Consider the following 26,000-nt stretch of genomic DNA (forward strand, 5'->3'; position numbering starts at 1 on the left):
CGGGCACCCTTGTCGGGTGCCACAGCCGATGGGGAACAGGTCAGAAACCACTCCGTTCACCTGGACCCGGGCCGTCGGGTTAGAGTAAAGTAGTTTCACCAAGCCACGGAATTTAACCCTGAGTCCGTTTCTTTGCAGAACGTGGTTGATGTAGGACCAATCTACTGTATCAAAGGCTATTTCAAAGTCAAGCAAAAGTAATGCCAAGGGGGTGTGTAACAGAGTCCCACGGTGCGCCAAGGTCAGGTGTAACCGTCTAACGCAGTGCCTAGTGCTGCGGGTGGGCATGAAGCCGCATTGGTCGGGATGCACCAAAGTAGGCATTGCCTCCTTCAATCTGGAGGCAAGGATTGAGGACAGTACTTTGATCTCAATATTTAGAAGTGAGATGGGCCGATATGCCGAGCAGTGCCGCAACGGGGGTTGGGTCTTAGGGATCACTACATTTGTGGCTTGGTCAATCCCATCAGGAAAACGGCCCTGCCTTTCGGCTTCCTCGTACATTCCAAGCAGGTGGGGACCTAGGATATCGCCGCATTTTCTGTATAGCTCTGCCGGGAGTCCGTCTGGCAAAGGGGTCTAGCCCGATGCCAGGCAGACAATTGCGTTAGCGATTTTCGCAAGGCTAATAGCTTCGTCCAACCTATTCCTTATCGCGAGGGAAACTCTGGGAAGAGTTATATCATTTAGGAGAGGGGACTCTTTCTCAGCAATGGGCCGGGGGTGCTCTGCGTATAGGCGAGCGTAGTAGGAGGCAAAGCTTTGTGCGATTTCGATGGGTGCTTTAGAAAGAGAGCCCGAGTCTTCCAGAATTTCAGGTATGACTCTATTGGCTAGAGGGCGGGTGGCCAGCCAGTGTAAAAGTTTTCCATTTTTGGCCCCCCAGCCATACACTCGGGCGGCTGATGCCCTCCAAATATGTTTTGCTGATTCTAGCACTAAGGCCCTCATTCTGACCTTGGCGGGCGGCGGAGGCCGCCCGCCAAAGTCCCGCCGTCAGGTTACCGTTCCGCGGTCGAAAGACCGCGGCGGTAATTCTGACTTTCCCGCTGGGCTGGCGGGCGGTCGCCTTCAGACCGCCAGCCAGCCCAGCGGGAAAGAGGCTTCCACGATGAAGCCGGCTCGGAATCGAGCCGGCGGAGTGGAAGCTGTGCGACGGGTGCAGTTGCACCCGTCGCGTATTTCACTGTCTGCGCAGCAGACAGTGAAATACATGTAGGGGCCCTCTTACGGGGGCCCCTGCAATGCCCATGCCAGTGGCATGGGCACTGCAGGGGCCCCGCGACCCCCCCTACCGCCATCCGGATCTCGGCGGTCCGACCGCCGGGATCTGGATGGCGGTAGGGGGGGTCGGAATCCCCGCGGCGGTGCAGCAAGCTGCGCCGCCGCGGAGGATTCAATGGGGCCGCGGTACACTGGCGGGACCCCGCCAGTGGTGCCGGTCCGACCGCGGCTTTACCGCCGCGGTCGGAATCCCCATTGGAGCACCGCCGGCCTGTCGGCGGTGCTCCCGCGGTCCTCCGCCCTGGCGGTCAAAGACCGCCAGGGTCAGAATGACCACCTAAGTGCTTAATTTCGTCTCTAACCATGGTAACCTGCCTCAGATTGGAGGGTAACGTTGAGGTCGCGTATTGGCGCTCCAGGCATAATGCCTTGGCCTCTAGCTCAGACACTTGTGAGTTTCGGGCACGTTCACATGCACAAAGAAGATATTTAGCGTGTCCTCTGAGAGTGGCTTTACATGCGGCCCATATTGTGCCTGGGGATCGGACTGATCCCAGGTTCAGTTCGAAATATTGAGCGAGATGGTCCCTAACCTCAAGGGTGTAGTCGTTGTCCTGCAGGTACCATGCGTTTAGGCGCCACACCGGGCGCCTGGAGGGGTCCGCTCCACCCAACTGGACACGTACCGGTGCGTGGTCCGAGACTCCACGAAGCAGTATATCCGTTCCTGTGATGCTGGTGACCTCAAGAGCGGGCATAAATACAAGATCAATTCTGGACTGTGTCGGGTGGGAGGCCGATGTATGTGTGTATTGATGCTCCCTGGGATGCCAAGTTCTCCACACGTCACATAGGCCAAGGCTCTCAGCCCAGCCCATGAGACTCGAGGCCCGGTTGGATCTGCTAGCGGTAACATCGCCCGATACATCTAGACTGGGGTCGGGAACGGCGTTAAAGTCCCCTCCCAACAAGATGGTCCCCTGGGGGAGTCCAGCTGCTACCTGGTGGAGCGAGAGTAAGAAGGCGTCAAGTCCCGCCGGGGGGGCATACGGGCATACAAGGTTTAGCGGTGATCCATGAAGTACCCCTGTGACTACTACAAATCTGCCCTGTGGGTTGGATTGCGTGGCTGTAATTACCATAGGCAGTGATCGAGTGATCGATGGAGTAGGATAGCCACTCCTCTAGAGCCTCTGGAGAAGCCCGCGTGGTAGACTCTGTTGTATCCTCCCCGTGTGAGCATGGGGCACCTAGATCCGAGGAGATGGGTTTCTTGTAATAAGACCACTGAGGGGGAATATCTGCGGAGAGTACTAAATACTGCGGATCTCTTGATCTTACCTAGCAGGCCATTTACATTCCATGAGATAATCTGAGTCAATGAGGGCCAGTCGTGGGACGCGTGGTTGCTATGTATTGTTGAGTGTCTGTCTGTGGACCTGGGGATGACCGTTTCAAGTATAACAATGAAATATTTAGGCAACAAAGTAAACTTATCAACACATTACTATCTAAACCCATTTCAAACTCTTTACCCCCCAAACGCCCCCCACCCCATACTCCCACCCCGGAAGCATCTGTCGCCCAAATACCCAACCAGGACAAAACAGCCAGAAGGACTGTTGTTGGAGTGGAGTGATGGACCCCTCCCTTTAGTCGGATCAGAAGCAATTAGCAGTCATAAGTTAAGTCACACGAGGCGTGTGTTAAAGAGGTATTGAGCCATCTGTGATGTCGCCTCCAGGGCCCGCAAGTGCTAGTCGGGCGGTCTCGGCCATCCCTACACGCTCCGACGAGGGCCGCATGTCTCACATCAGCCAAGCACCGGGGATTGGCTCAGAAGGGCGTCATCTGCAGCCCGGGCCGGGTCCCGAAGCCCTGGGGACCCGCCGGGAGCCCCCTCCGCCCGCAAACCAGGACCGTGGGCTGCCTCACTGTTCGTAGGAGTGTCTGAGTCTTTTCGCGTCCCCTTTCGGGATGTGGTCGCCTCCTGCTCTTCTGGGGTCCCCCTACGGGGGGGTCCTTCACGGGAGGGCCCCCACTCCGGCCCCCGGGATCCCCGCCAAGCCCCAACGCCCTCCTCGGTCAGCCAGTCCCACACTTCATCCGGGGATTCAAAGAAGTAGGCCTTTCCGGTCATAAGGACCTTGAGCCTTGCAGGAAAGAGGAGCATGTAAGAGAGTTGCATTGCTCTAAGTTTTTGTTTGACATGCTCATATGACCGGCGACGAATCTGAACTTCACGGGTGTAGTCTGGGAATATTAAGATCTTGTGATTCTCCCATTGAAGATCTTCAGAACGCCTAGCTTCCTTAAGGATATTGTCTCGGTCTTTGAAATTAAAGAAGCGTGCAATCATTGGGCGTTTTGGGCCACCCGGCGGGGAGCACAGAGCAAGGGCCCTATGGGCACGTTCGATCGCGAACCAGGGCAAAAGAGTTTGATCCGGCATCCAGGTCTTGACCCACCGCTCTAGAAATTCGGAAGCTTTGTCCTCCTCTACGCCTTCCGGGAATCCGATAAAGCGCAGGTTATTGCGTCTTGATCGATTTTCTGCGTCTTCCGCCTGGTGGTGCAACTCGCTGGTTCGAGTCTGCAGCTGGGCCACTTTGGTTCTGATGTCGGTTATTTCGTCTTCAGTCTGGGAGACCCGGTTTTCCACCTTAGTGATTCGGCTCACTGGGTTTCTGAGGTCTTGCCTGATAAGGCCCATGTCCTCTCGAACCTCCCCAATTTTGGTCTCCACGGCTGACTGCGATGATTGGATTGCTTGGAGGATGGCATTCACTCTGTCAAGGGCCAGGCCCCCATTATCCGCGTCTCCCCAAGGGCCCGCTGGCGTTGTGAACTGGTCAATCTTCTGCTGGGAGGCCGGAGGTTGTTTGTTCATTTTGTCCCTTCCTATCTTGTCACTAGAGGTGGGAGACGGTTTATGTTATCTCTTATGAAGCTATCTTCCGAGCTTCAGCGCCCGAGGCGCCTCCCATCATCAGGGACCGAAGGGGGGCACCTCAGGGAGGTCTGCAGGTGGAGCTCCGACGTTACAGGTTGGATTGTGTGGGCTCAGTTCTTTGTTTGGTGCACAACAGCCACAGGTCTGCCCCTCCCTCCAGCCGGGCCACGCCGTCAAGCGAAGAGGGGAAGTCCCGGAGAGTCACTTGGCTCTATATGGGGTCCCATCGGGCGTCCCAGGTTCAGGATCGCCAGGAGGCCACGAGTTCGGGAGTTCCCTCCGGTCACAGCCGTGTTCCCCAGGGTCTCGGGGGGACCCCCACCACCGGTCCCACGTAGGTTCAGTAATTCAGCCCCCAGTGACAGTCCTCCCATCACACCTCTGTGTGGGGGGAAGGAGGAGGAAGTAGGCCCTCCTCTGCTGGCATCTCGCTGTCCAGGGATCCAGCCCCTCACACCCCTGGGGTATTGGCGCCTCTCTGGTAGGTCCACACTCACCCCAGCCAGACCGCTGGCTTCCACTGCTGGGGTCGATAAGTGCGCGTTACTTGCGCTGCAGCCTCACGTTCTGGCGGGGGCCCAGGGGAGCCCCTCCCCATCCGCCCGGTACACGGCTGACTCCAGGTCGCTGCAGGAGTCGATGGTAGGCCCCACCGGTTTGGGGGCCCAGGGGGCAGTCCGAGCCGCCCGGCTCTCTATTTTAATTTAGGGATTTCCTTTTTTCTTCTTTACCGGGGCAGGGCCACCAGTCCCATACGTGTGCACCAAGGCTCCATTCAGGGCGCTGCGGACCGGATCCGGGTCCACAGCGCAACTCTCGGTGCGCCGGGCCACCCTCTCGGGGGTTGTGCGAGCCCCGGGGTCTCCATGGATTCTTGGAACGCCACTCGCTCCAGTTAGGGTGCTGGAGGTCCGCGACCGCAGGTGCGCGTCCTCCTCACTCCGAGGAGGTCTCTCTTTAGCGCGGTCCGCGGCGCCTCCGTCTCTCCTGGTCCAGCTGCCACAGTCCCTCACAGCCGGCGCCGTCGGGTGGGAGCGCAGGGGCGATCCGGGTTGTCCGGAGCCCCCCACCAATCGATGTTGTGCCGCCCCCCCAGTCCACGGGGGCCCGAGCCTCGGAGCACGGCTTCGGCTTCCTCACCGGCCTCTCCGAGGTTTCTGGTTCCAGGTGGGCGCGTCCGGGGACCAGTGGCTCAGCCTCGCCGAGGCGGTTTTGTCCCAGCCGCCATTTTAGTTCTCGGGTTGGACGGGCCGCAATTGCGGACACAGGGGTTGTTTCTTGCCACCTCTTCACCCTAGCATGGTCCCCAAGGGTCGGGGAACCCGCGGGGACATTTAGTGCGGCACCCCTAATTCAGTAGACCGCGGTATATTCGGGCGGATGACGGAGGGGTCCAGAGCACTCTCAGAGTGCGACTGCCATCTTGACGCCCGGAGCCACGCCCGAGACAGACTCTTAATGGTGTCTTGCGCTTGAATGTATCCTCAGGAGCTACCCTCAAGTCTCACTTCACCTTTCTAACCATAATACCTGTTCACAGACACCCCTCAAACATGATAACACTTTCAATGTCACTTACTTTTAGTTTCATACAGATGCCAGGTGTCTGGTCATCCATAAGTCAGAGCCAACTGTTATCCAGGATGTAAATTTATAACTAATTTGGTGCATTTTGGGTTATATAAGAAATAGGTCACAATAGTGTTTCTGGGCCTGATTACAACCTTGGCGGGCAGGATACTCAGTCACAAACGTGATGGCTATCCTGCCCGCCATTTTACAAGTCCCGTAGGATATAAGGGAATCTGTAACATGGCGGACGGGATATCTGTTACGTTTGTGGCGGAGTATCCCATCTCCCAAGGTCGTAATCAGGCCCATTGTTTTGTATACTATTCTCTTTTATTCATGTCCCTAAGGGATAGAGGTAAACTTAACAGGAGAATGCTTCAACCCAATAGTTGGAAGAATGTCAACATAATTCTTTCTACTTTTTACCCTTAAGAAATGTAATGAGGCATTCATCAGGACCGGCATTGCCACTCTGACAACACGTGTGATAAGGATAAGGATAGTAAAAGGAAATGTGTACAACCAGATGTACATGAACTGGAATGTGTCCACCGGTGCCAAGACCTGGAACACAATAAATACTCAGTACACAAGACAACTTATGCAGAGTCCAAACCACTGTATACTGTTATGCAGGATAATTCATAGGGGTCAAGACATCAAATCTTACACAAAAATAGCTCTCAGTATAGGTGAGGAAGGTGAACACTAAGAAGGAAAATGTGGTCAGTGAAAGCCTGACACAGGCTAAAGCATACGCTTATCCAGCGAGGTTGGGTCATATCTCTCATTTCAAACCTCCTGTCAGGACCACAAACATGTCTGTGGACAAGACACAGTAAACTACAAAATGTCATAAGTGAAGAAACTCTTGTTGTGCTTCTACAGTCAATCGGATATTCTGACATGGAAAACAGATTGGCTAATGGTTAGTTTACTGTGTTCATATCCCGTTAATGCAATGGTCTACTCCTAAATGTTACTGTTAAAAATGGGACTAATAACACTGCAGCATCAAAGCTGTAAGCATCATGTTTAGTTTGCAATGCATTACAGTGGAAGTGGGACCAAACCTCCAGGTATCAGACCCTCCCTGCCAGCCTCAGGGGCATGTGGAGACATTTGAATTTAAAACTGAACTGAAAACCACACAAATAAGTCCACAAGCGGGCTTGTGGTGTGGACAGCAAAAGTGCTATTGCTGCGTACCCGCAAGTCTGCTGTGTTCAATGGGACTACAGGACTCAACCAGAAATTAGTGAATGGAGATATCAGGCTCACAGCTAGGTACTGTACATTGTGAAACCATGTATTGATACCTCTATCAATAACTGTAAGTAAGTACATTTTATTAAGTGCTTAGTTAATTGAAACCATTACACTTATGATAAAATTTGTAGTTAGCACACAATTCACAGTAAAATGCAACACCCCCAAAACAGACCTACGATACATAAAGTGCTAATGTGCCTAAGTACTAAAGTGCATTGGAGCCTGAAATAAAAATACAGTGTGATCATTAGGCAGTGCTTTTTCTTTAACTTCCTCACAGCGTGGCTATACATGCCAAACCACACACGCACAGGCCCACGTACACACGTACACACACATGTACAGACCCACACACACACGTGCAGACCCACACACCTTTTCACTTTGCCTTTTACCTTCCATCACCTTCTGTTGTGTCTTCTTACAGTCACCTGGTCTCTCTGCTGCTCCCTCCTTTCTCTTTTAACACTTCTTTTCTCCCTGCTTTGTGCTGTATTTCCCCTCTCCCCTGACATGTCCAGAGACAGCAAGAGCCATGGAGCCACCTTTTGCTGGAACTTCTCAATCAACAACAATATATTACATTGTAAGTTGTGTTATTTCCAGGTTACCACTGTTCTAGGTTCTTGCTGGAGATGCACTCTGCAAAAATAGCTCAACCCATGTCCCACAGGCCACAAATGGTAACATTTTGTTTCAGTGCAGTGTAGTTTCAATGCTGAACCTTTTTTTATGGCAAGAAACACGTTAATGTTGGTTGCAAGTTAAACATAATTCAAGGGAAAGCCCAGTTTAGCATTTTGACACTACTTTAGTGATCTCCTAGGACAGGGTTTGCAAGGTAGGGCCTGCAGTCACAAGGAGAAGCTAGAAGTCATAAAGGCAACCCCTGGGGACCCCTAAATGATGCCCATGGTCTTCTAATAATTGCTGTTCTATTCTAGCACCCTCAGTCCCCTGGGCATAGGCACCAAAGATGTTATTTAAGAGGAAGACAGGTAGAGCATCATTGAGAAATGGTCACTTACCCGCCTGCAATTAGTTCAACGCCGGGATCAGTGGGGTTGTTGCTGGGGGAAGCAACACACCTGTCTGCCCTTAGGGTAAATGTGTCTCCATCAGAGAATGTAGTTGAAACACCAATGTAAAGTGGGGTGCCCACTGTCAGGGTGTCACCTTCTGTGAGTGGGTCAGCAAAGGAATTAGACTTAAAGGCGGCCATGGTGGCGGTAATTGGTCCAGAGCCATTCACTGGTGGTAGAGAAACGGTGCTGGATAAATAAAAAAGAGATCTCAGGATATGTACAAGAGAATGTGTGCTAATTACATCAAGAGATTTATGATTTATTCATCTGATGTATTGATTAATAGACACAGAATGTTATTCAGTTTAGTTCTCAAGAAAGAGGCTTGAGAACACCTTACGCAGCTCCAGGTGATGGCCCTCATGCTGGGGCATTACAGACCCCGAAATATTTCTAGGTAGATTTCAAACATCTGAGCAATAAAAGAACTGTTATTCTCTGGCACTATCAGATGTCCTTGGTGGAAAGAACATTTACCACATTATTATAAAGCTAGTTCTTCTCTATGGGATTCCCTCTGACATTCATCAAAGGTGGGAAATCTCTGAGCATCTGCAAGATCAAGAGAAATACAAATACAAAGACAAACTATCATATTTACTAACCCGATCAATAACACAAAACATACTCTAACAGTGACATTCAATGTTTTTATTTTAATCCAATTATTCCAAATGGTAAGAAAACTGTGCAATTGGCCGAGACACATTACAACATCTCTTAAAATAGGATACACAACAGAAAATGAAAAACATGAAGTGGTGTTGCAGTGGAAATAGTACACCTGGCACAAAACACCTCTGTCCCTTTAAAAACCCTGGAGTCCTCCTCTGTCCTATCACGACCAGCAGGGTGAGAGTTAGGCAGTACATTCTTTTCTGATCTGTGAGAAACATCCTGAACACAATGGCACTTTACTGTCAGGTTTTGTTTGCTACTAACAACAAATATTTGGATTTATTTAGCTTTTATTCAATGACTTAGAACATTCCCTATGCATAAACACTTTTTCCAGAAAAAAACATTTTTTTTTGTCTGAGTTTCACTGGGCTGCGTTTACCTCCCTCTTCTTTCTGACCAGTATACAGAACATTTTTGATAAATGACCAGTCATTGAGGAGGGGGGGCAACTTCACAAACCTATTTTCTATCCAGGGAGGGAGGAGACAACTGGAAAAGAAATTCTAAATTAAAGAGTTAGATCCCAGATTTCTCAAGGAGCTGATACCTGGTGATTCTTTGATAGTAGTTACACCAAAGAAGAGATATAATGCAGAGGGCCCAACTTATCTCAATAATCTTCAAAAGGAGAGGACTAGTGGGGATGCCTTTTGTAAGATTCGGCAAACATCATGAAGCATCACTAAAGCTGCCTTCCTAAGCCAATATGACTTCCCTCTTTGGGATTCTATGATTCAATTTGTGTAATATAGTGAGAAAGGGGAGGATATCATGGAGGGAATCAAGGAAGGAATGTTGATGTTGGACAATGTCAATGTATCACTTAGATTCCACTGCACCATTTTTGCAGTCCCTCTAATGGGGGAACGGCCCCTTTGCATACATTATGCCTGTTGCAGGCATAATGAAGCGCAAGGGGTTACAAAGTGGCACAATGCAAGCATTCCACCACTTTGTAAATATTGCATGGCGACTTTGGCCTTGTTGGGCCACATTAGTGTCATGAAAACTGACTCTAATGTGGCGCAAGGAGGCGCTAGGCCCTCCTAAATCTGGGCCTAAGACCTAAAGGTTTGATATAGTGTCTAAAATAGGAGCCAAATCAGGATCACTGTCTTAGATTCCACTAAAGGGCTCAAATTAGTGGTGAGATTCTTCCATCAATGTTACATCCCTAAAGTGAGAGGGATTGTGCAAAATCCAAGTGTTACACAAACAACAAGTATAGCAAATGAGCCACAGCAATTTAGAAGGAGTATGGTAAGGGGAGGGTAGCCTGTGGTGCATTTTAGAGCACACTTACGCAAATATATTACTAAAGCATGGTGTGGTAGCCCACAGCCATTTGCAGACAACACAGTTTCCATTAAATTAGCAACAACGTTTGCACTAACATGTAGCAAACAAAAACACTTGGATATCAGGTTTCAGCAGATGTTTATCATTTGCTCATCACTAAAGTGTCTTGATGTTTTATCCTATTAAAGTATTTGTTTCTATCTCACTTCAGAATTATACAACAATTGCTTCTTTTTTACTTTTCTAATTACTGATATGTTTTGAAATATTTATAGAGGTCATTTGCAGGTATTTAAAAGTTTGTGAAGACAGAAAACTGACAGCCTTTCCTTTCACATTCCCTGTATGCCTGCAAGATTATCAGAGAGTTCACTTTACATTCTCTAACTTTGCAGTCAGAGAAAGAAACATAAATACCAAACTGCATGTTGAAAGAATAAATAGCAATTTGTCAGAAGTCATAGCTGACATTTGGGGCCAGATGTAGCAAAACGCCAATTTGCGACTTGCAAATTGCGAGTCCCTGCGACTCGCAATTTGCAACTCGCAAATTGGTATGCAGTACGGTGTCTCAGACACCGACTGCGACTCGCTATGGGGTCGCAATGACCCACCTCATTAATATTCATGAGGTGGGTCGCTAATTGCGGCCCCATAGCGAGTCTAGGCACTCGCAAACATGGAGGCCTGCTGTCGTCAGCAGACCTCCATGTTCGTGACTGCTTTAAATAAAGCAGTTTTTTTTTTTTAAGTGTAGCCCGTTTACTTTAAAGGAAAACGAGCTGCACTTAAAAAAAAACCGAAACCTTTAGTTTCGGTATTTTTTCAGGGCAGGGAGTGGTCCTTTGGACCACTCCCTGCCCTGAAAAAATATTTGTGGGTCCATTCACAAAGTGGAAGGGGTCCCATGGGGACCCCTTCCAATTTGCGAGTGGGTTACCATCCACTTCAAGTGGATGGTAACTGCGACTCCATTTGCGACCGCATATGCGGTCGCAAATGGAATTGCATTCCACTCCGAATCGCAAATAGGAAGGGAACACCCCTTCCTATTTGCGATTCTGAAATGCATATTGCGAGTCGGTCCGACTCGCAATATGCATTTCTGAATAGCAAAGAGGCTTTTGCGCCTCGCAAACGGCGATTTTCGCTGTTTGCGAGGCGCAAACCATTTGCTACATCTGGCCCTTGGTCTCTGTCTTTTGAAAACACAACAAATGTGACAAGATAAAGACATTTTTTTAAAGGCAGCTGCAATACTTATTCACCTTCTGAAATCTGGCTTATGTTTGGGGTGCTGTAGCACCCTTTGCCCTCCCTACTTCCAGTGTCCCATGGCTCAGATCCTGCAATGCTGGAGCAGCTAATGCTAAAGACCACAACACTAGTGGAAAAAGGAACTATCGGCCCAGTGCTGAAACATCAGTGGGAAAAGATGTGTTCTCCAGTACACTTCCTTATCAAAACAAAATATTCCAAACAAGACATCCAGCCCATCTTGGATCAAATGTTCAATTGAATGTGAAGTCTACATCTGTAAGATGCTTCTTTCATGTAACCATATGTGCAACTCACAGCATTTTCATGAAATTCGAAATTGGCAAAAATGAACTACAATACAAAGTTTTCACATGCGTTCAGGTGGAGGCGGATCTGCATATTGTGTATTAAGAGGAAAGCAGACACGAGGACAGGAAGAGATGTATTGCTTATTTTCTTTATCTGGCCGACGCTGGTTTATACTTTTCTTCAATGAGAGCGTATTTGGTCGCCATCACCGCCTATCATGAATCCCTTCCTCACACATCCTTCTTTACTGTGTGATTGATTCATGATTTCTTAGACGGTTTTAAGAAAGTTTTTCGTCCAGTTCGTAGATCTCCTCCAGCCTGGGAATTGAATGTGGTTCTCTCCAGATAGCCGTGGCCTCCTTTGGAGACAATATAGAAAGCTCATGCAGCATCTTTTGTGGAAACTATGGGCCATATTTATACTTTTTGACGAAAACCAGCGCCAGCGCTGGTTTGCGTAAAAAAATGTATTGCCGGCTAACGCAATTCCAACACGCCAACCGGGCGTTATATTTATGGAATGATGCTAGCCGGCGTTGCGGGCTGGTTAGAGTAAAAAATAATTACACTAACCGGGCAGCGCCGTCATAGGGAAGAATGGGGATTGTGCGTCAAAAAATGGTGCAAGTCAGGTTAGAGTAAAAAATCATGGCTCTAACCGGACTTGCACCATTTTCTGATGCACAACCCCTACTGAAATGACTCCTGTCTTAGGAAAGACAGGAGTCATGCCCCCCTACCCAATGGCGTGGCCCAAGGGACTTGTGGCCCAAGTTAGGCCCCCTATGTCACTTAAAAAAATAAAAAATATACTTACCGCTACTTACCTGTACTTACCTGGAATGGGTCCCCCTATCCATGGGTGTCCTCTAGGGGTGGGCGAGGGTGGCAGGGGGTGTTCTTGGGGACAGGGAAGGGCATCTGTGGACTGCTTCCATGGTCAAAGACCATGGAAATGAGCCCACATGTCACTTACCGCCTGCTCCCACCCAGGCGTTAAAAAACAGTGCAAATTAGGCTGGGCGCCATTATTTAAGGCCCGCCCCCTCCTGTGCGTCAAAATGACGCAGGAGTATATATAAGGTGCACAGGCCTTAAAGTCATTTTTGGACGGGAACGCCTACCTTTCATGTCATTAACGCAAAGTGGTTTCACGCATCCAGAAAATGACGCACACTGATGAATTTTGTCGTTCGCGGGAAAGGGCGTCAAAGTATAAATATGGTTAGGTTTGCACTGAATTTGCGTAAAAAATGTTGACGCAAATTTGGCGCAGAGTATAAATATGCCCCTGACTTCCTTAGTGGTGATTACTTCCGCTAGAATGGTGAGTAAACTACAAGCTCCTTGTATTGATGAGTTTTCATAATATTATTTCTCTAAGAACTAATCTTTCTTTTTTCTGAAAGTTGTGTTTGAGTTCCTGTTTGAATTACTACAATCATTCCCACAGTGTACTGTGTTGGGGTAGATTAAAAAAAGTAGCACCCTTCCGCCCTTGAAGGCTGCTGCAGCCCCAGGCTGAGGTGTGTTTGTGAGAATTAGCAGTCCCCTCTTACTGAGCTACACCAAACTGGTTGTGAGACCATCCTTCCTCCCACTGGGCTGGTGACAAACTGAATATAAAAAGCCCAGGAAACAAAAGGCTTCTCTTCCTCAAGTCCCCCTTTACCCTTCAGTATGCATGATCTCTTTCAGGTTAATGAAGTTCCCAAACTGTGCTCATCCCCCCTTCTTAAGTTGATATGAGTCACATACCTCACACCCAGGTCTTCCTGCCAAAAGGCCCAAGCAATTGTTTCTGATCTGGGAACAGTTTTCACATCTCATTAAGGGGAAGCACTGGTAAGACCATTTGCTGGTAGGCTAACATTCATTAGCATGATGGAGGTTCAGGGGCTCAACTAAAAGACACTTTTCCTAAAGGTTTCCTAAATATCTGACTTCACTAAGAAAAGGATGCTTAATAAATGTTAAAATTATTCCTGTAGCTCTTCCCACACCTCAGATATCAGATTTGCAGTTGTATTCTGAACTTCCTACAGGGCAGCTGCAGCCCTTCACAGTGAAATTAGCGCTTAGGGGCTAGTCATTGTAGGTTCATGCCAACTTTACATTATTCTATGTATCACCTTTAACTACTAGGTACCTTACTTTGTGGACTTCTAGATCTGCTTAGGGGCGACCTATTTGACACTTAATAGTAAGATTATTTCCTTTCAGAAGGATTATTTAGACAGGTTTGCCTGCAGGTTTAAAGGCTGCAGACGGCAAACTACAAAGGTAGGCCTGAAGCCATGATTTCATAGACCACCGAGTGGATGAGAGATGATGTCCACAGGTGACACATTTAAATTTGCTTGCTATTAGCTTATTTCATGTACCGTATCATGTAGCCTTAATGGAAAGTTAAGTAGGCCAATGTGAAGTTAGCCAATACTACTACGTTAATACCAGTCACCAAAAAATAGTGTTGACCAGACAGAAAAAAATACTTTCTCACACTAACAAGAGATCCACTTTCCTTTATTGAAGGATCAGAAACAATACATTATGTTTGAAACACCACAGGCATGATGATACATTTTCTCACAACAAAAAGATATCCACTTTTGTTTAATCAAGAATTATACGCTATATTTCATGGTTGAAACATAACAGGCATAACAACACAATAAAACAGCAGCAAAAGGTATATTAGCAATAACTGAAAAATCATTAGGTGGATGGATACTTTGGTAATATCTTTAAATATCCATACTCTCTGATTTCATAAGCCATGCTGTCAAATAAATTACTTTTTTCCCAGATCATAAGAGAATGATCCCAGCACACCTGTAGATTCTCACACCTCAATTTGTTTAGAGAACTTGTTGTTAGAAAATCATTTTTATGGCTACACTTGATGTCTTCACTTCTCTTCTGAGTGAACCTCTTTTCAGACTGTTTTACAAACTTTTTCCTCTACAGTTTTTGTGAGGTGCTCTTTCAGTCAGAGAAAGAATGCAGCTAGTGAAGGGTGAAGGGTGTGGCTTGTCAAATTTCTAGTTATTTTGTCAAAGAATGTAAATTTTGCCAAAAATGTCAAAGTACATTAACAACAGGAACATCTCAAGTTGAGAGGACAGCTGGAAAATGTGAGGTCCAAGAAAAACTGTAAGAAGACAAAAAAGGCAGCCTCAACAGATCTAGCAACTCATAAACACTCCCCCATAGAAACATCTACAGAGAGGAAGTCAAAAGATGTCAGAAGGCGTCAACATCACATTGCTGACACCAACACTTCAGGCAGATGTCAAATATCGAAAGGAAAACATCACAGGCTTTGATTTTGTCCTGATGTGCTTCCCCTTAAATTTGGAACAACAATAACACCACGATCAAAGATAGCTGCAACACATTCACCCCCATAAGGAGCAAGCTCTGTGCATCACACTCCTCTTCACTGTTGAAGTCAAAAATGCACAAAAAAATAGCAACACCATTATCCACGATCATGTTGGTGATCAAGTCTATTCATTCGATGTTGCCACTTCATTTTGTCAAGACTCGATTGGCTGTTGCATTTTTCCATATTGGCGAGATTAATGCCAAGGTTTTTCATATTGCTTTTTAAAATGATGCTCACCGTCCTCTGGTCACTCCTCACTTCATTATCTCAGCAGAGGATCTACTAATAGTTCAGTTGTCAATCTTCAACCTACCCTAAATACAAAGAATGTTTTTGTGATCAACATCGATGTTGCCAAAGATTTCATAAAATTCCAGCCTTTACTCAGGAAGCCCATACTCTGAGAACACTCCTGAAAAATACAAAAGCCACTTTCCTCCTTAACCCCTTAGCTGCTGGATCCCCCCCCCCCCCTCAGTGCTCAGGCCTTTTTTGGCTATTTGAGGTAGTTCGAGCTTAGGCCTCCATAACTTTTTGTCCCCATAAGCTATCCACGCTAAATTTGCGTCCTTTTTATCCAACATCCTAGGGATTCTAAAGGTACCCATAGTTTGTGTGTTCTCCTGGAGGAGACCAAGAAATTAGCCAAAATACAGCTAAAATGTCATTTTCTTTCTTCAGAAAAATGGGAAAAAAGGGCTGCAGAAGAAAGCATGTGTTTTTTCTCTGAAAATGGCATCAACAAAGGCTTTGCGGTGCTAAAATCACCATCTTTCCAGCTTTCAGGAACAGGCAGACTTGAATCAGAAAAACACTTTTTTCAACACAATTTGACATTTTACTAGGACATACCCCATTTTTACTATTTTTTGTGCTTTCAACCTCCTTCCAGTTAGTGACAGAAATGGGTGTGAAACCAATGCTGGATCCCAGACAGCTAAACATGTCTGAAAAGTAGACAAAATTCTAAATTCAGCAAAGGGTCATTTGTGTGGATCCTTCAAGGTTTTCCTACAGAAAGTAACAGCTAAAATAAAAATATATTGAAATTGAGGTGGAAAAAAACCTCCACGTTTTCACGTGCCCACGTTTTCTTCTATACATTTTTCCAGCTATAGCAGATTTTTTAAAGCAATATATTGTTAGGTCTGCTGGACTCTTCAGGTTGTGGGGATATATAGGGCTTGTAGGTTCATTAAAAACCCTACGTACCCAGAGCCAATAGATGAGCTGCACCTTGCAACGGGTTTTCATTGTAAGCCGGGTATACAGAATTTCATTTGGTGAAATATAAAGAGTCAAAAATAGGTATCAAGGAAACCTTTGTATTTCCAAAATGAGCACAAGATAAGGTGTTGAGAAGCAGTGGCTATTTGCACATCTCTGAATTATGGGGTCCCTATACTAGCATGTGAATTACAGGGCATTTCTCAGATAGACTTTTTTTTTACACACTGTCTTACATTTGGAAGGATAAAATGTAGAGAAAGACAAGGGGCAATAAAACGTGTTCTTCTATTCTGTTTTCCCCCAAGTCTCCCAATACAAATGGTACCTCACTTGTGTGGGTAGGCCTAATGCCCATGATAGGAAATGCAACATGAACACATCACATTTTTACATTGAAATCTGACATTTTGTGGAAAGTACCTTGCTGTGGATTTTGGTCTCTACCTCAGCCGGCACCTATGGAAACCTACCAAACCTGTTCATTTTTTAAAATTAGACACCAAAATTTGGCAAAAAAACACTATTTCCTCACATTTTGGTGATGTAAAGTTCTGGAATCTGAGAGGAGCCACAAATATCCTTCTAACCAGCATTCCCCCAAGTCTCCGGAAACAAATGGTACCTCACTTGTGTGGGTAGGCCTAGTGCCCGCGACAGGAAACGCCCATCACATTTTTACATTGAAAACGGACTTTTTTTTGTAAAGTGCCTAGCTGTGGATTTTGTTGTCCAGCTCAGCCGGTACCTAGGAAAACCTACCAAACCTGTGCATTTTTTAAAACTCGACACCTAGGGGAACCCAAGATGGGGTAACTTGTGGCGCTCTCACCAGGTTCCGTTACCCAGAATCCTTTGCAAACCTCAAAATTTGTCAAAAAAAACACTTTTTGCTCACATTTCGGTGATAGAAAGTTCTGGAATCTGAGAGGAGCCACAAATTTCCTTCCACCCAGCGTCCCCCAAGTCTCATGATAAAATGGTACCTCACTTGTGTGGGTAGGCCTAGCGCCCGTGTCAGGAATGGATCACACAGCGGTCAATATTAGTTCTTACATGAGGGCAACAGTTGACCCTGGGGTGATCCATTCCTGAAGCAGGCACTAGGTACAGGCACTCAAGTGGGGTAGCGTTTTTCTCAGGACAGATGGGGAAACACTGGGAGGTAGGAATTTTGTGGATCCCAGCATATTCCTGTAGTTTGTGTGACAGAATGCAAGAAAAAGTTTAGTTTTTATTCAACATTTCACTTTTGCAGAGTATTCTGGGTAAGAAAACTTTGGGGAATCCACACCTCTAAGGACTGACTCGGGTGTCTAGTTTCCAGAAATATCTGGGTTTGGTAGGTTTCCCTATATGGCCGCTGAGCCCGGGACCAAAAACGCAGGTGCTTGCCTTATAAAACCAGGTTTTGTGATAGATAATTTTGATGTCTCTACAATACGATTTGGGCGGTGGAATTTGGGACTGAACTAAATTGGGGAGCTCCTAAGAGGTCACTCTCTCTGTGCTTGCTGCCACATACACCTGCTCTCTGGTTTGGGCTAACCTGCTATTGTCCCGCTGAACAGACTGTACTTGCAAATGGACAGCAGGACTGTCCTCATCACCTCCCTCAGAATCACTGGAAGAGGAGTTGTCAGAAAAATCACTCCCAGAGTCTGCACCATTGTCCTATCCCTCAGATGCTGTCTCAGTATCTGCTGTCTCAGTCTCTGATCCTACGTCAGAGCTGTCCTGTATAACCTGAGTTAGGGCTGGAGCAGCAGTCATCCAACGTGAAGCCATCTCTGCTACTGGCTAAACTCTCGCTCTAAAACACCAGTCTACTTAGACAGTTACAAAATTGCTGGTGGGTGTGATGCATACAACAGTAAAGGTCAGACACCTTACCTTCGCTTCTTCCCTCAATCAGCACGTTCTCTCAAGACAATCAAAAAAACAAAAAAAACACACATTACTTCACCTTATCACATACCAATCGTCACAGTCTTTAACGCCTCTGTCGTCCAGTCCAACAATCATTATTGGTGCTCCTACTCCCATGACCTCTTCCTCGGATTTCCTCATTTCCACCAAGCAAAACTGCCCTTCATCTCTCCATAGCCCCCCTCGCACATACATTTCATTTGTATTATAGCGCAGGTCATGGCTGACTTTACTAATGTACTCAGCTATTTACATAAAATACAGATTTGATCTTTGCAGTAGGCATATATACCTTCTGCGCTACTTTATGGCATAAAAACTGCCACTAGACAAATGTCAGATCCTTTTGTAGCAGAAACATATTCACAAGAGTTACTTGACCTTTTTATTACTGCCTAAAAGCTACAGTTGAAACGTGTCAGTTGAAGTATGTGCGTTGGTTTTAAGACGCAAGCTGCTACTGCAAGAGAACTGGTGGCATATATATATTGCCAACAATCCTCCTGTTACATGGAGAAAGTTCCCGGACAACAAATGGAGGTCCAAAAAACTTTTATTCACCAATGCTTCCTCCCAGAACAACGCGTTTCAGCCGTAGCCTTGATCACGTAACAATTGATAGTTTCTCACAAACCAACTATATACCACACCCAGCATACACATAAGGACAAAGATAAAAGAAGGACTATCAGGTCACCCAACTAGCCCATAGTGTGCAGATGTCAGCACCATCTTGGAATGTCTAGAATGGCCCATAAGCTATACCAAAGTTGACCTTACAATTACAAAATTATCTATATTATTTGCTCTCTTTGTACATAAATTCATTGAATCTCAATATAATCATTCAAATAACTTACATATTGCATATAAAATATTAAATATTACATATTAAATACTGTTAATAACCCAAATGGTCCAGAGCTGTTTTCTACATTCATTACATATATGGTATTAAATATTGAATATTAAATATTAATTATTATTAATATCCCAAATAGTCCACAACAATTTTTCGAAAACATAATATGCACCGAATACCATTCTGTTCCTTAAAATATCCACATTAATTACTCTCCATGACCTAATTAATTATAATCATTTGATTGACATCCATATTAAATATTAAATATTTAAATATTTTAAATGCTGTAAATATCAAAAGATAATTCAAATATACCCAGACAGCCCTATATTAATATTCAAAACAATTCCTATACATGTGTGCAAATATGTGTCTCTTACTACCTGCCACTAATCATAACACCTCCCACACTGTCACATCTATCACAAAAACCTATTATATAAAAACACCACAAAATTGAATAAAATATGATTAGAATAACTTACAAAAAATATATATGTACACATGTCCAGCAGCTTCAATTAACCTAAATGCACATTCATCTCCTCACTTTAATTTAAACCCCCAGGGCTCAGGGTGCCGAGTCTAATAATCAGTTTTAATTCCAAAATCCTCATTTTTCTCTCTCTATTACCTCCCCTGATACTGGGTTTAATCTGATCAATGACTGCAAAACTCAACAACCTCTCACCCCCATTATGTTTGTCATGGAAATGCCTAGCCACTGGGTGTGTTCTATCAACATTACGAATCGCTCGAATGTGTTCAAGAACCCTCTTTTTAGCCTTGTGTATTGTACTGCCCACATAGGGCACATCAAACAATAAACACAGAAATCTGTATTGCAATTAAAATGTCCTCGAATTTGGTACATCCAATGCCCATTCTCACCACATACTTTAAGGCAGTTTGTACTGTATTTGCATGCCTTGCATTGTCTGCAACAACAAAAAGCCCACAGAGTGATCAAGGGACATAGCTCTGACACTATCCCTAGTTATTCTATTCCGGCTGAGATCATCACTCAACGATCTACCCTTGCGAAACATAATCGCAGGTGCCTCCGGGATGGTACTACCTAAGGTGGAATCATTCTGTAGCATATGCCTGCTCCTGTTCAGAATCATTCTCAGGACCTGTGACTGATTAGAATAAGTTGTAATAAATCTTATATTTTGATCATCTTCATCTAAGTCCACTCTGGGTTATATTAGATTCTCACTCTTTATATTGTCCGCCTTATTTTTAGCTTGAAGAATCATTTTACTCCTATACCCCCTTTCTAGAAAACGTGAAAGCATATTGTCACTTTCTTTCTGATAGTCCTCCCAAGTACTACAAATCCTGTGGGCTCTTAACAATTCCCCGAAGGGAATACTGGCAATAAGATTTGGTGGATGGGCACTGTCCGCATTCAATATGCTATTACCCGCTGTCAATTTTCTATGAAGTTTGGTCCTTAGTGACTGTTCTTGGACTATAACTTCCACATCAAGGAATCTGTTGTTTACTACTCTGATCGCTTAGATGTAAGTTGTAGTTGTTGTTATTGAGAAAGGCTACAAAATCTCTAGCCGAAGTCTCATCACCCTTCCAAATCACAAAGATGTTGTCTATAAAGCGACACCATAAAATGACTCTTTCATCAAAGTCGGGTGAGCTAGTGGATATTTGCTCCTCCCACCAGCCCATCACCAGACTTGCATAACTTGGTGCGAGGCAAGTTCCCATAGCCGTACCCTGTGTTTGTTTGTACAGCTTATCATCAAAGAGAAAGAAATTGTTATGAAGGCAAAAACTGATCATATCACAAATCATTTCCGTCTGCATCAGAAATGAAAGTGATCTTGCCCTTAAAAAATGTCGAATTGCTACTAACCCTAAGTCATGTTGGATGCAGGTGTACAGGCTAGTAACATCCATCGTTACAAGAAGATAGTCCTCTTCTCATTCAATTCCATCAATAATCCTTAAAAACTGTGTTGTATCTTTAATATAAGATGGAAGACTTTCAACAAAAGGTCTCAAAAAGTAATCAATGTACCTAGACATTTCAAGCCGGTGAAATAAATTAAAACATTTCTTTGAACTCGAGTGTGAAGGCTTTGCTCTGTGCTGCTTAAATAAACAGAAACATTTCTTTCTCAATTAGCTGTTAAAACAAACTGAAACACTCCTCATAATTCAAGTGCAAGGCTTTGCTCTGTGCTGCTTAAATAAACAGAAACATTTCAAGTATGCCGGTGAAATAAATTAAAACATTTCTCTGAACTCGAGTGAGAAGGCTGTGCTCTGTGCTGCTTAAATAAACAGAAACATTTATTTCTCAATTACGCTGTTAAAACAAACTGAAACACTCCTCAGAATTCCAGCACACAGGGTTTGCTCTGTGCTGCTTAAACAAACAGAAATAAGCATGCTGGTGAAACAAACTGAAACATTTCTTTGGACTCGAGTGTGAAGGCTTTGCTCTATGCTGCTTAAATAAACAGAAATATCTCTTTCTCAATTACGCTGACAAAATAAACTGAATCACTCCTCAGAATTCGAGCGTGAAGGCTTTGCTCTGTGCTGCTTAAATAAACAGAAACATTTCCTCTTCAAATCACGCTGTTCAAACAAATTGAAATACTCTATAGAACTCAAGCGCGAAGGCTTTGCTCTGTTTAGAGCAACGCACTAGTAAAGTATCTCACCTGATGCCTTGTGGACTGTGAATGTTATTGAACAGCACGGGATATCAGTAAGCGTTTTTTCAAATGGAGTGCCAGTAAAATAAAATAAAAAAACATAATTGGGAATACGGCACCGGGATACGATTCATAGTATTTCAAATCAACCACTTGGTGAAATAATTAATTTCTTTGAGGGTTGAACTGTAGGAAAGTACCATCTTGCCTGGCATGTTACCCCCATTTTTCACTGTATATATGTTGTTTTAGTTGTATGTGTCACTGGGACCCTGGTAACCAAAGGCCCCAGTGCTCATAAGTGTGCCTGAATGTGTTACCTGTGTAGTGACTAACTGTCTCGCTGAGGCTCTGCTAATCAGAACCTCAGTGGTTATGCTCTCTCATTTCTTTCTAAATTGTCACTAACAAGCTAGTGACCATTTTTACCAATTTACATTGGCTTACTGGAACACCCTTATAATTCCCTAGTATATGGTACTGAGGTAACCAGGGTATTGGGGTTCCAGGAGATCCCTATGGGCTGCAGCATTTCTTTTGCCACCCATAGGGAGCTCTGACAAATCTTACACAGGCCTGCCACTGCAGCCTGAGTGAAATAACGTCCACGTTATTTCACAGCCATTTTACACTGCACTTAAGTAACCTATAAGTCACCTATATGTCTAACCTTTACCTGGTAAAGGTTAGGTGCAAAGTTACTTAGTGTGAGGGCACCCTGGCACTAGCCAAGGTGCCCCCACATTGTTCAGAGCCAATTCCCTGAACTTTGTGAGTGCGGGGACACCATTACACGCGTGCACTACATATAGGTCACTACCTATATGTAGCTTCACAATGGTAACTCCGAATATGGCCATGTAACATGTCTATGATCATGGAATTGCCCCCTCTATGCCATCCTGGCATAGTTGTCACAATCCCATGATCCCAGTGGTCTGTAGCACAGACCCTGGTACTGCCAAACTGCCCTTCCTGGGGTTTCACTGCAGCTGCTGCTGCTGCCAACCCCTCAGACAGGCAGCTGCCCTCCTGGGGTCCAGCCAGGCCTGGCCCAGGATGGCAGAACAAAGAACTTCCTCTGAGAGAGGGTGTGGCACCCTCTCCCTTTGGAAAATGGTGTGAAGGCAGGGGAGGAGTAGCCTCCCCCAGCCTCTGGAAATGCTTTGTTGGGCACAGATGTGCCCAATTCTGCATAAGCCAGTCTACACCGGTTCAGGGACCCCTTAGCCCCTGCTCTGGCGCGAAACTGGACAAAGGAAAGGGGAGTGACCACTCCCCTGACCTGCACCTCCCCTGGGAGGTGTCCAGAGCTCCTCCAGTGTGCTCCAGACCTCTGCCATCTTGGAAACAGAGGTGCTGCTGGCACACTGGACTGCTCTGAGTGGCCAGTGCCACCAGGTGACGTCAGAGACTCCTGCTGATAGGCTCCTTCAGGTGTTAGTAGCCTATCCTCTCTCCTAGGTAGCCAAACCCTCTTTTCTGGCTATTTAGGGTCTCTGTCTCTGGGGAAACTTTAGATAACGAATGCAAGAGCTCATCCCAGTTCCTCTGCATCTCTCTCTTCACCTTCTGATAAGGAATCGACTGCTGACCGCGCTGGAAGCCTGCAAACCTGCAACATAGTAGCAAAGACGACTGCTGCAACTCTGTAACGCTGATCCTGCCGCCTTCTCGACTGTTTTCCTGCTTGTGCATGCTGTGGGGGTAGCCTGCCTCCTCTCTGCACCAGAAGCTCCGAAGAAATCTCCCGTGGGTCGACGGAATCTTCCCCCTGCAACCGCAGGCACCAAAAAGCTGCATTACAGGTCCCTTGGGTCTCCTCTCAGCACGACGAGCGAGGTCCCTCGAATCCAGCGACTCTGTCCAAGTGACCCCCACAGTCCAGTGACTCTTCAGTCCAAGTTTGGTGGAGGTAAGTCCTTGCCTCACCTCGCTGGGCTGCATTGCTGGAAACCGCGACTTTGCAGCTACTCCGGCCCCTGTGCACGTAAGGCGGAAATCCTTTGTGCACAGCCAAGCCTGGGTCCACGGCACTCTAACCTGCATTGCACGACTTTCTAAGTTGGTCTCCGGCGACGTGGGACTCCTTTGTGCAACTTCGGCGATCACCATTTCACGCATCCTTGTAGTGCCTGTTTCTGGCACTTCTCTGGGGGCTACCTGCTTCAGTGAGGGCTCTTTGTCTTGCTCAACGTCCCCTCTCTCTTCAGGTCCAATTTGCGACCTCCTGGTCCCTCCTGGGCCCCAACAGCGTCCAAAAACGCCAAACGCAGGATTTGCGACTAGCAAGGCTTGTTGGCATCCTTTCGGCGGGAAAATACTTCTGCACGACTCCCCAAGGCAAGGGGGATCCGTCCACCAAAGGGGAAGTCTCTAGCCCTTTTCGTTCCTGCAGAAACCTCAGCTTCTTCTGTCCAGTAGAAGCTTCTTTGCACCCGCAGCTGGCATTTCATGGGCATCTGCCCATCTCCGACTTGCTTGTGACTTTTGGACTTGGTCCCCTTGTTCCACAGGTACCCTAGATTGGAAATCCACAGTTGTTGCATTGCTGGTTTGTGTCTTTCCTGCATTATTCCTCTAACACGACTATTTTGTCCTTAGGGGAACTTTAGTGCACTTTGCACTCACTTTTCAGGGTCTTGGGGAGGGTTATTTTTCTAACTCTCACTATTTTCTAATAGTCCCAGCGACCCTCTACAAGGTCACATAGGTTTGGGGTCCATTCGTGGTTCGCATTCCACTTTTGGAGTATATGGTTTGTGTTGCCCCTATCCCTATGTTTCCCCATTGCATCCTATTGTAACTATACATTGTTTGCACTGTTTTCTAAGACTATACTACATATTTTTGCTATTGTGTATATATATCTTGTGTATATTTCCTATCCTCTCACTGAGGGTACACTCTAAGATACTTTGGCATATTGTCATAAAAATAAAGTACCTTTATTTTTAGTATAACTGTGTATTGTGTTTTCTTATGATATTGTGCATATGACACTAAGTGGTACTGTAGTAGCTTCACACGTCCCCTAGGTCAGCCTAAGCTGCTCTGCTAAGCTACCATTATCTATCAGCCTAAGCTGCTAGACACCCTATACACTAATAAGGGATAACTGGGCCTGGTGCAAGGTGCAAGTACCCCTTGGTACTCACTACAAGCCAGTCCAGCCTCCTACATTGGTTGTGCAGTGGTGGGATAAGTGCTTGAGACTACTTACCACTCTTGTCATTGTACTTTTCATAAGAGAAAAATATACAAAACAAGGTCAGTGTATATACACATAGCCAAAAAGTTTTGCATTTCCTCTTTTCACTCTTTTCTAAGTGCTGAAAAGTACTTCTAACTTTCCAAAAAGTTCTAAAAAGTTTTTAAAGTTTTTTTTTCTCTGTCTTTCTAAAAGCTCTGAGAAACTTTTTATCTTTTACTATCACTTTAACTCTCTCTAAAAATGTCTGGCACAGGCCAAAATGTTGATCTGTCCAAACATGCATATGACAACCTTAGCTGGAAAAGAGCAAGGAGTCTCTGTATAGAGAGAGGTTTGAGTGTAGGGAAGAATCCTTCCTTGGAACTGTTAATTAACATGCTTAGAGTACAGGATAAGGCCATAAGTGCCCAATCTGTGGAAAAAGTAGCTAATGGTTCTCAATCTGATCCAGGGACTCCCCCAGGAAAAGATTCAGGAAAGAAACTTCTCAGCCTGCCCATTACTAGACAGTCTAGCATAGTTGGTAATGATGAGGAGCCACACCATATAAATAGTGTTGTCTCACATCATAGCAAAAGCATTTATTCTCACCATACTGGTAGTGATGTTTCTGTTAACCAAGCTGTTAGGGTGGCTTCTGTAAGGGACAGGTCTCCTTCTGTCCATTCTCACCATACTTCTGTGTCAAGGCATGTCCCTCCCACCCACCCTGATGACAGATTGTTAGAAAGGGAGCTCAATAGATTGAGAGTGGAACAAACCAGACTGAAGCTCAAGAAGCAACAGCTGGATTTGGATAGACAGACTTTAGAAGTAGAGAAGGAGAGACAGAAACTGGGTTTAGAAACCCATGGTGGCAGCAGCAGTATTCCCCATAGTCATCCTGCAAAAGAGCATGATTCCAGGAATCTGCACAAGATAGTTCCCCCTTATAAGGAGGGGGATGACATTAACAAGTGGTTTGCTGCACTTGAGAGGGCCTGTGTTGTACAGGATGTCCCTCAAAGGCAGTGGGCTGCTATCCTAT

General features: G+C 45.7%; 1 protein-coding gene across 1 annotated transcript in view; it reads right to left on the minus strand.

Moving 5' to 3' along the window:
* LOC138283044 (uromodulin-like) overlaps positions 1-26,000 on the minus strand; it is a 158,924-nt gene that overhangs the window by 51,288 nt on the left and 81,636 nt on the right. Inside the window, exon 7 of the mRNA XM_069221178.1 lies at positions 8,050-8,292. Coding sequence (XP_069077279.1) covers positions 8,050-8,292 — 243 coding nt within the window. The remainder of the gene's footprint in view (positions 1-8,049; positions 8,293-26,000) is intronic.

This window comes from Pleurodeles waltl, chromosome 2_2, assembly GCF_031143425.1.
Source record: "Pleurodeles waltl isolate 20211129_DDA chromosome 2_2, aPleWal1.hap1.20221129, whole genome shotgun sequence".
Taxonomy (NCBI): Eukaryota; Metazoa; Chordata; class Amphibia; order Caudata; family Salamandridae; genus Pleurodeles; species Pleurodeles waltl.